At 42.8% G+C, this 12,172-nt stretch overlaps 1 protein-coding gene across 1 annotated transcript; it reads right to left on the reverse strand.

The window, feature by feature from the left end:
• Positions 1-1,416: 1,416 nt before the first annotated feature.
• Positions 1,417-2,361, reverse strand: LOC311225855 (radial spoke head protein 3 homolog; the record flags this gene model as incomplete). Its single annotated transcript, XM_084311247.1, has 1 exon — positions 1,417-2,361. The coding sequence occupies one exon, from the start codon at positions 2,359-2,361 to the stop codon at positions 1,417-1,419; it is 945 nt and encodes a 314-aa protein (XP_084167373.1).
• Between the last annotated feature and the right edge of the window lie 9,811 nt (positions 2,362-12,172).

Genomic DNA, 12,172 nt, shown 5'->3' on the forward strand with positions numbered 1-12,172 from the left:
CGGCTCAATACACACAATTGTTAAGGGAATGCAGACCAGAGAAAGACTTTCGTCTTGTTTACATCAGGGTCCCCCATTTTCAATTCATAATGAATTGTAAGTAAGGGTGCAACTTGCACCGTGCAATCCATTCTTTGTGGATCTAGCACACAGTATTTCTGACACTGGGAATACATTCCCTGAGATTCATAGATGTCCCTAGAATCAGATACCAAGAACATGCAAATGGACCATATTAAAAAAAAATCTGTAAATGTGTATTCTACATGCTTATGGAATGAATGAGATACAAAAAAAATATTATTATAAAAAAAAAAAAAAAATATTGTAATTAATTTTGAGTAAATTTTCATAACGCGATTATTTGCTGTGTAATTAATTAATCTAATTAACGCGATAAACTGACAGCCCTAATATCAACTAATTGAAAGCCTATGAATTACAATATTAAATTGGAAAGAGTGGGCGAGCACCGAACCAACTTACCCACAGCATGTGAATCCTACTCTGTTGAAGGTTACCCACAGAGTGCACCTACATACTGTAGTACTACAAAATAAAAGCCTCTATCAACAAGACTAGATGCACTGTCTATAGCAAATAAAAAGCTTATGAATTTATTAACTATTAATACTAGGGATGTCCGATATTATCGGCCTACCAATATTATCGGCCGATATCGGCATTAAAATGTGATATCGGAAAATATCGGTATCGGTTTATATATATATATATATATATATATATATATATTATTTTTTTTTACATTTCTATAACCTTTATTTACCCAGGCAAGCAAGTAAGAACAAATTCTGATTTTATTTATTGTCAAAAGTATGCATATTGTTGTTAATTCCACAACAAGAGATATGTAATGTTAATTACCTGAAATTATTAAAAAAAATTGGGGGGGGGGGGGACCCTGCATATATCGGTATCAGTTGATATCGGTTGATATCAGTATCGGAAATTAAGAGTTGGACAATATCGGTATATAGGTATCGGTAAAAAAGCCAATATCGAGCATCCCTAATTAATACTAAGGGGATATTTACACATATTATACTGTTACATATCTACATCATTACCCATATCTCTTATATTCTGTAGGGTTCTTACACCTTTTCCAAAGCAAAATTCAAGCACTTTTCAAGCTTTTTCAAGGTGCATTTTCAAGAGCACACGTTGATATATCTGTGAAAAAAGCTCTGATTAAATCAGCATGCCACACTTTTTCTTTTCTCATTTTTGTCTATCTTATTTATTTTTATTTCTTGTTGATAAGTCTTTATAGTTTTGTATGCTGAAATGTATTGTCTATGTATGTTAGACAATATGTTATAAAAACTTAAGGTTAAATATATATATATTTTTAATTCATGTAACCCCCCCCCATTAGAGTTACTGAGGCTCCTCCTACTGGCTGAGGAGCTCCAGACGCTTCTGGGCGATGTCCTGGATGATCATGTCCAAAATTGTCCTGGCCACATTTCTCTTCTCCAGGGTGCTACACGCTTCAGCCATTAGCCATGAGAGGAAGGTGGTCTCAATATCTCTCTCCACATTGTCGTAGAAGTAGCCTCTGTCCGCCAGTGAGTTGTAGATTGACGGCAGGAGGTCAGCCAGGTAGCGCTGGGCCAAGGCCCGGGACGCCATCTTCTCAGCCACCTCTCTCTCCTTCTCCAATGTCGCCCTCTGCTGGAGGATCCTAAAATCTTTCTCCTGCTGATGGCGTCGCTCCTGCTCCTCCAGCCGCTGCAGCTCCACCAGCTCTGCGTTCCGGTGCTCCTCGAAGACCCTCTGCTGGGCGCGCAGACAGGCCAGCTCCTCCTCCTCCATCACCTCCAGCAGGGCCTGCTCCACCGTCTTACCCACCACCACCTCCACCACCGGCTGCACCTCCCTGTCGAAGTCAAACAGCTCTCCCTCCTGTATCTGTGTGGCTACATCCTGTCCAGACTTTACAGGGATGAAGAGAGGCGTGGCTGGTCTGTCCAGAAACGTGTCTGTCTGACACTGGACTTCGGTGGCCTCTGGGTAATTGCTCAGCTCCTCGAGGTAATGCTCTGTCTGGACGTCAGTGTGCATCCTGCCCTCCAGCGGCGGAGGAGTCCAGGGTCGGTTCTGCTCCGGGACTCTCCTCCGCGCCTCGCACTGCCTCTGGACCACCTCCGCGGGGTCCGGCTGAGCCGCTATCGGTGTGATCTGGTGGGTGTTTCCTCGGATGACGCGGCGGTCATGCATGATGTTTCCATAACTGCCGGGACCATCGTTCCGCTCGGTGGAAGACTCTCTGTACTTGGAGCTGTTAGGAACGGGTCTTGGACGACTGGAGGAAATGTATGGAGCCTGCGAGGCCATTCTTCGTTCAGATTAGACTAGCTAACTGTATCACAACAACTAGCCGCAAATGTCTAGAGGTACATTGAATATATTCAGCTCTGAAAACAAATTATGTCCGGATAGACGGAGGTCTATCTAGTTGGTGTTAGTCTTGGCAACAGTATCAGGAATGGAATTAATGTAAATCAATTTCCACTTTCCTGCGTATATATATATATATCACAAATGTTCTAGAATGTTCCACCATGACATCATACAACGACATCAGAACATTTGTGATGTCACAATATGATGTCATAATAGAACACCAGCTGTGATGTTAAAGTATGATGTCATAATAGACCATTCTAGAACATTTGTGGTCTGTGGGCCATGTGTGGGGAGTGGGGACACAACAGCCTCCTCCGGAATGTCTTGCCTCTGTTCCACTCTGGCTCAACCTGATTGATTGAAATTGATTGAAAATGTTATTAACAGATTGCAGAATGGGTACAATACAGTACGGCTCAATACACACAATTGTTAAGGGGATGCAGACCAGAGAAAGACTTTCGTCTTGTTTACATCAGGGTCCCCCATTTTCAATGCATCATGACATTTATGACATACAGATAAACAGTACTGTACCTCCAACCAGAGGACCCGGGCATTGTAGGCAGAGACGTCTATTATATTGGCAAATAAGGCCATTGGCCAGCGCCTTCGTCCCCCTCCGGCAGCTGTATGTGCCTACCAGCTGAAACAAAAGAAAAGAAAAGAGAGAAACCAAATAAAATTATTACTGTCATTTTGTAGACCAATAAAAAAAAATGCACATCATATGGAAGTGCAGAGAACATTTAGTCAGCGACTCACTGCGTGTGTGTTCCTGTGGGTCGCCCATCGCATAAATGCACAGAATAAATAAATAAAGCACAACACCAGGCATGCACTATAAAATAATAAAGAAAGGAATACCTTGTCCAAGGTGTCCACTGCCCCCTTGCAGCGGTTGTATAGTCCAGGATCACCTCTGGCTTGAGGTGACCCTGGTCGGAGACCGCTGCCTCCCTGTGCTTTGTTGACAAGATGAGGACATTCTAGGTAACACAAGTGTATATGGGTCATTGACGGATAAGACCTTTGAATAGGCCAATTTTAAAATACAAAAAATAAGGATATATTTGGCCATTGTTCAAACATTTGGAATGTAGTGTACACATGCATTTATGCAAAACACCCAAATTAAGAGATTTTAGTGTTTTTAAAGTTGAATAGGACACAGCCTTAACCCATTCTCCGCCATTGACGGATTAAGACGTCATTCCTCGCCATGCTTAATCTGCCAATGACGGATTACGCCGTCATCGAGATCAATATTTCAAATTTTTGTCATGGTATTCACATTTCACCCACGGAGTCATGACTGGTGCTGTAGATCTCCACTCAACTCTCTAGCGCTTCAATACCGCCACCTGGTGGCCGATCGGCGAGTTGCCAAACCGGAAGTGGGGCCGGAAGTGCTTGGTGTCCCCCCTATTCCGTCCGCCACTCGCTATCGCTCGCGGGACTCCATCTGGACACACTGGATAATCGATCCGTTGCCATAACTCGATAAACAACATTATTTGGACGTATATAGTATTATACAACCTGGAAATGGAGCGCATAGATCAACATCCCATAATAGCGATCTTTTTGCTCCAGTATCATCCCCCATCACTACGAGGAAGCTGCGGTGAGTTTCAGCGTTTTTGATTATTATTATCCATACAAACTGCTATGATCAATATATCACCCATACTACATGATTCATTTAACGTCGGTCATTGCATTATAAAGGACCCCCCCCCCCTCCGGTCAACCGTGCATGATGAGTCATAACGTCTGGGACCTTGTACAGTTGACATTTTTTATCTGGCGTCAATCGGTATAAAATTGCATTTGATGATGTAATATATTATGCATTTATGGCTATAACTCACGTTCTATGAAATACTGCAGAAAACGATAAAAACATATTTATACTCTAGACCATATTTTTGTATGAATGTGTGAATGAAAAAGTTAAACTTTCCTACATCCTGAACGATAGCTAATCGATGTTGAATGGGCCATAGTAATGTCAATTTAGCAATACAATTTAAAAAGTTATAGCCCTGCAAAGTAGGTGAACATCTCCATAGACAAATAGAGCTGGCAGAGGATGGTATAAGAAGGGTACAATGCCTGGCAAAGAATGGTTAAAAAGTCATTTGGGGCGACCGTCATTTATCTCAAAATGTATATATTTCCTTAACATTACTAATATTTTCAGTAAGTATCAGTAATTAAATATACAGCTTAACACGTTCAGTGCCCAGCAGGGGGCGCACATTTAGTGCTTGAATGCCCACCATCCACTTCAATGTTAACGTTAATATCGCCTAATCTATGTTTTAAATTATGTGTCTAATCTGCCCGTCGCTTATCAATGACTCATTTTCCAGTCAACATTGTCGAAACGGATTGTTTTTTTATCGGTTCATTTCCGTTTTATAGCATTTTGAAAAGCCCTCGTTTTCAAGGGGGAAAAAAAGATTCTGTGATAAACGCCCTGGAACTGGAATATTCTAGAACGTTGTAATTTTTCGGCCTATTTATGAATCGTTTTCAAATCAACGCTAGATTATCGATAGTATATATGGTACAAGCTCACCTATGGCGTGACACATGTGAAAAGTGGCATGACGTCATTTTCACAGACGAAAGCACTGTGTCACTCGAACATTTTGCTAGACAGTGCTTCTCCAAGAAAGGCCATCGAATGGTTAAACCAGCCCCAAAACACCCATTGAAACTGCATGTTTGGGGAGCGATTTCCAGAATGGGCGCAGGCCCTCTGGTAATTTTTGATGGGATCATGGACAGGGTGTTTTTTGAGGAATCCATCATCAAGGCAGCGGCCGGCCCCTACATACGTGCAACATTTGGGAGACAACACCGATTCTTCCAAGACAATGACCCAAAACACACAGCTGCACGACTTTGCATTGAAGCAGAGGGGATTAATTGGGTCAAAACGCCAGCTGAATCTCCAGATCTGAACCCCATTGAAATTGTTTGGCACATGCTGAAGGATTTCATTCGGAGAGAGGCGAAACCGCTCACCAAGGATGCTTTGTTGGATGCCATCAACTTTTTTTGGGCGAATAAACTCACCATAGAAACGAGCAACAACCTCATAACTGGTTTGGCAAAGGTTTTGCCATTAATTATAGAAAATAATGGAGGTCAAAGCGGAAAATAGAATAATGAAAGAAGAAAGGGGGACCCTGATGTAAACAAGACAAACGTCTTTCTCTGGTCTGCATCCCCTTAACAATTGTGTGTATTGAGCCGTAGCCTACTGTATTGTACCCATTCTGCAATCTGTTAATACAATTGTCATTCATTCATCACTATTTTATTTCACTGTAAAAAAATACGTTTTATCTATTCTATTCTACTATTTTATTGCACTGCACTATTTTACTCTGTCTATTTTATCTTACTATTTTTATTATTGTCTATTTAAAACTGAATCAAACCATAAACAAGGTGGCCTGTTGGGATGTCCCTCTTCATTCATTCACTGTAATGTACATGTACCTTATATCATATCGCTGCTGTCGGGACAAAACCTCATAACTCCATTTAAAAAAAAAAAAAATTCTATAAATCAACTCCGTAGATCAGGGGTAGGCAACCCTAGGCACGCGGGCATTTGCATAGGCACAGGGGGCAGCATAAAAAAAAAGAAAATTAATTTTTTTTTTTTGCTTTGAAATATTATAGTGAAATATTTTGCACTGTTGTCGCATTTATCTTGTTGAAATCCTCCCACAGGGGTGCTCCAGTAGCACACCATGTTACCGCGCTGCGTCGCGGGACTCCGTGCTGCGTCACGGATCTGGTTGACTCCGAGTTCGATTCCCGGACTCGCCGTCATTTGCCGAATGTCTCCCCCTGCTCTCTCTCCCGTTTCACCCTACAACTGTCGGTCATGCTTGACCAGAAAAGCGATAAACGCTAAAAAATAAAGTAAAAAAAAAAAAAAAAAAAAATCCTCCCACAGGTTATTTTTACTACCACATATTTAATTGAGACCCTTTATTTGTTTAATATTTCAATTTAGCTGGAAATACATTGCTACATCATTCAGTAACATTTGCAGAGCCTTATAACAAAAACATTATTACGGTCACCATTGTGACCAGTGGGATTAATCAACAAATTGTATTATTTATTTTTCTATTTCATTGAACATTGCACATGTTAAAAGCAATTTTTTTTCTCAAAATGTGAGTATTACCAAGTCAACTTGTGTTCTTAAAACAATGACAATAAACATAGTTTTATTAGGTTGAAATAATGTGGTTGTGTACTTATTTTTCTGTTAACTTATTATGGATTGAAAACTGAAAACCTTAATGCACAGTAACTGAACTCAATATTTTTAAGTTCTGGTAACTTATTATTATATTTTTTTTACAGTGTAGTCTTGCGATCAATCAAAACGTATTTACACGATATACCTCACATTCACCCTCCATTCACATCCTGGTGTTCTCCATTAGGCCTGTAGGGGGAGCTATGACAGCACACGTACAGTACACACACCAATGGTGTGTGATGTGTCCAAAAATGAATGGGCAAATGTGAGTGAAATGGTCGCACTGTATGCAGCTGTTTGTCTGCATTGCATTCCCCCCCCCCCCCCCCAACTCAGATTTAGGGTTGATACAACCATCATAATAATATTGTTAATAATAACAATAACGACTTCCGGTATGAGAGCAGACGGGTAACACACGTGCGATAGAGCTCCTGGTCAAATAAGTGAAAAAACTGATAAAAAAAGACCCGAAAAGTAATTAAAAAGGAAAATGCTCACGAGAAGTAAGGAAGAGACAACGATTGTGAAGGAAATAGAAATGGAGAACATACGAGAAGGAGAGAATCTGAAGAAACAGAATCCCCGAAACAAAGCAGAGAAAAGCCAGGCGAAAGAAGGGGGAGGTACCGCTGGGGCAGACACGGGAATGCCAGGATGGGCCGTGATCATGCAGGCCGGGATACTGGAGAACATAACAGCGGCGATAAAACTGAACACGGACACGATAAGGAATGATATTGGGAAGCTACGGGAGGAATTGAGGAAGGAACAGGAGGACTTCAGAGGTGAAATGAATACAGAAATCAAAAGGGTGGAGGAGAAGATGGCGGAACAGGACAGAAACGTGACCGAGTTACAGACTAGGACGGCACACGCGGAGGAATGGAACACGGAGATACACGAGGTATTAACATGTGTGATTCAGAAACAAGAACAGATGGAGACAAAGGTGTCGGACATGGAGGGGAGGTCACGGAGAAATAACATCAGAATATAATAATAATAATAATTTAGGACCTGCTCCGAGGTCATCATTTGGCACACATGCGAACCATGCATACAATGCGTATCTGCGATTAACCCATCCCGTCGTCCTTCCCCCCCAAGGGCAGCCGGGAGCAGACAGGCGCCACGTGAGCCGCGCCAGGGGACCAATCCAAGTGCTCCTGTCCGTCTTCGTCAAGGACGCCACAGCGTTAGCGATCTTGTTGTTGTGCATGTTTTTCCATTGGGTTTATCTTATCGGGGGGGGAAACCCTTGCGAGCACGGGGAGAACATGCAAACTCCACACAGAAAGGCCTGGGAGATACCCCACCTGGGTAACTGGCATCATGGAAACCTGGTCCCCAAGCGGGATTCGAACCCTGGACCTTCTTGCTGTGAGGCGACAGTGTTAACCACTACACCACCGTGCAGGGTGGTGTAAGAAGGAGTCTGAAAGAAGGAGTCGAAGGGGAATCGGTGACCCTATATGTGGAAAAGCTTATCAAAGAACAAATGAAGGAAACGAGACTGGAAAAAATGGAGATACAGAGGGCCCACAGGGCGTTGGCTCCGAGACCACAACCGGACAGACCTCCGAGGGCGGTGATTATTAATTTTCTGAGATTCGAGGTTAAGGAATTGGTACTCAGAACCGCGTGGACCAAGAAGATTGAAATCGAAGGGAAAAGACTATCATTTGATCACGACTACTCGACAGCGGTAGCGATAACACGCAGGTCCTACGCGGGACTGAAGAAAACCCTGAAAGAAAACGGAATGAGATTCCAGTCACCCATGACCTCGCTAAGGATTCACTGGGAGGAAGGGGCGGCGATGTACGCGACGGCACGAGAAGCGGAGCGAGAGATGAGACGGCGAGGGATACGGATGACGGAGGACGGAGAAGGAAGGAGGTGGGAGGAACAGACGCGGAGCCTGCAGCAGAGATTGGAGGGAGCCCGCAGGTGGATCAGAGTGGGTGACCGAAACCGGAGGGAGGAGAGAGGAGAAGGCGGAGGTGAAACGTGACGGAGCGAGGACGGAGACGGATGAGGAGGCGGGAGGAGGCGAACGGATGAGTACACGCACAAGAGATTGAAAAAACTATTCAAATAGAGACAAAGTATAGAAACTGAAATAACATATGCATAAGCACACATTCCCAGGTAGAGGCAGGATATAGAAATGAACGTAACATATACATGGACACATAATACACAAGCTGATGGAGGAAATAAATGGAAATATAACTAGGTTTGATAGGCGAGACACAGAACATACTGAAACAGATACATAGACACACGCTGTGAGTAACACAGTTGGGAGGGATTAAGGGGATAAATGGACATCACATAGAAAATAGAGGAGAGGAAAAGAAAATAATAAGGGGTACACGGGAGACACCGCACACGGATATGGGAGGAAGGAGGGACAATGAAACATATGAGTCACATTGAGAGGGACCAAGAAAAGAGGGTCTTTGATCAAAAGGAAGGGCAGAGCGCTTTTGACCAGGAGCTCGAAAGCAAAAAAAAAAAAACAGTAAGAAAGCTGGACAAATATGACGAGCGATTGGGGGCAAGGGTTTCAAACCCCCAAGCCGTCAGGAGGGGGCCCCTCGCTAGGAGGGCAATTACGTATATGTATATGTATATGTTTATGTAAAGTTTATGTTTTTTATTTATGTTAATCATTATATGTATTCGGTGAAGAGAGCGGAGGCTCCAACCGGAGGGGGGAATGAGTGTGACATGGGGGGGACTGACAGACGAAAGAAGAAGAAAGATGACAAGGGTTAAAGGTATAAAAATGATGTCGTTAAACGTTAATGGAATGAATAATGCGATAAAAAGGGGCAAAGTGATGTTGAAATGTAAAAAAAGTGAGATGGAAGTGATTTTTCTGCAGGAGACACATTTGGTAGCACAGGGTCATGAGAAACTGAAGAGATTTGGATATGAAAATGCATACTATAGTTCCTTTGAACAAAACCCGAGGAGAGGAGTAATCACGTTAATCAAAAACAGTCAAATTTGAATTGATCAAGGAAGTAAGAGACAAGGAGGGAAGGTTTGTTCTGGTGAAGGGGAAAATGGAGGGCCAAATGGTTACGTTAGTAAATGTTTATGCACCCCCAGAGAGTGAGAGGGATTTATATGAGACCATTTTTGACATGATAGTGATGGAACTAGAAGGGATATTGATATGTACGGGAGATTTTAACGTAGTACTGAATCACGACCTAGACACCACGAGTACTAGAAAAGGACGGGCGCCCATCAGTAGATATATGAATATTCAGTTGACGGAAATGGGAATTACAGACGTTTGGAGGGGGATGCACGCCATGGACAGGGAATACACACATTACTCACACCCACACGTGACATATGCGAGAATAGACTACTTTTTGATGACGACGGGGGACAGTTACAGGGCACGGGAGAGCAGTATAGGAGTGGCGGACATATCGGATCACAGTGCCATATATCTGACAGTAGATCTAGAAGGGAGACGGAGGAACACGATTTGGAGACTAAATGTAGGAATATTAAATAACAAAGGGGTGGTGAGTCAGATCAAGGAGGAGATAGCCAGATATAAGGAAGAAAATGACAACGGGGCGGTAGACCCGAACATTCTATGGGACACACTGAAGGTAGTGATAAGGGGGAAATTGATGGAAAAAACAGCAATGCTGAAGAAGGCCAGAACGGAGACATATCACAATCTGATAGGGAAGCTGAAGAAGCTAGAGGGGAGACACCAGATATCAAAAGAACAGGAAACGCTCGGAGAAATCAAAGAAGTAAAGGCCAGGATAAATAGGGAATTATTGACGGAAATAGAAAAGAAAGCGAGGTTCATGAAACAAACGTACTATGAAGGGGGACCAAAAGCGACCAGACTGTTGGCTAGGAGAATTAGAACGCAACAGAAGTTGAACACGATACACACAATAAGGGATACAAAGACTAATGAAATATTGAGGGACCCAGCTGAAATAGAGAGGACATTTAGAGAATACTATGAGAAATTATACACACAGCCAAAAGCAGCGGGAGAAGAGGAAATAGAAACATATCTGGAGAAGCTAGAGTTACCATCGATAGGGAAAGAACAGAATGAAGAATTAAATAAAATAATTACGGAACAAGAACTGGAAGAGGCAATTAGTAGAGCTAAAAACAACAAGTCTCCGGGGAGCGACGGATTCCCATCGGAATTCTACAAGACATTTAGAACTGAATTAGCACCCATGTTAGGGGCGGCGTTCAGACACACGATGGAAGAGGGGAAAATGCCCCCCTCGTGGAAGGAAGCCATAATCACCACGATACTGAAGGAAGGGAAGGATAGGGAATTATGCAGTAGTTTCAGACCTGTGTCCATACTCAACGTAGATTACAAGATGTATACATCGATAATATCAAAAAGATTTGAGACGTTTATGCCAGACATTATAGATGAAGATCAAACTGGATTTATTAAAGGGAGACAGACACAGGACAACGTGAGAAAGACATTACACATAGTAGAGGAGATACAAAAACAAGGGGGTAGCGCGGTACTGATTAGCCTAGATGCAGAAAAAGCGTTCGACAGTGTGAGCTGGACATTTTTATATAAAACATTGATGAGGTTCGGACTGAACGGGAGGGCGATGAAGATGATCAAGGCGCTATATCAAGAGCCGACAGCGAGGGTTAAGGTGAATGGCAGCTTGACGGATAGAATCAGATTAGAGAGGGCTACCAGACAGGGATGTTGTCTCTCACCGACGCTCTTCGCCGTTTTCATAGAACCACTGGCACAACTGATCAGACAGACCGAGGACATCAAGGGAGTAAGGATAAAGGGAACGGAATATAAACTAGGCCTATTTGCAGACGACGTGATAGTATACATGAGGCAACCAGAAAAGAGCTTCCCGGCACTGATGGATCTACTGAAGGAATATGGCCACTACTCAGGATACAAACTAAACGTGACAAAGACACAGACCTTAGCATGGAACTATTCTCCAACGACGGAAATTAGAGAACAGTACGGGATAAGATGGGACATGGACAAGATTAAATACTTAGGGGTGAACATCACGAGAGGGGTGGAGAAACTGTTTGAGGCGAATTATACACAGATAAATCAGAACATCAAGAGAGACCTAGAGAGATGGACAGTAATGCCCTTGGACTTCAATTCAAGAATAGAGGTCATTAAAATGAACATACTATCAAGGTTACTGTACCTATTCCAGTCACTACCGATACAAATACCACAGAATCAATTCAGGGAGTGGGACAGACTGATATCGAGGTTCATATGGGCGGGGAGAAGACCACGGGTCAGATATAAAACACTACAACTACCAAAGGAAGAGGGAGGGATGGCAGTACCCAGCCTACAAGATTATTACTATGCAGCACAACTGAGAGCAGTGACGTGCT

Source organism: Notolepis coatsorum (assembly GCF_963971535.1).
Source record: "Notolepis coatsorum genome assembly, chromosome: 3".
In the NCBI taxonomy this organism is placed as follows: Eukaryota; Metazoa; Chordata; class Actinopteri; order Aulopiformes; family Paralepididae; genus Notolepis; species Notolepis coatsorum.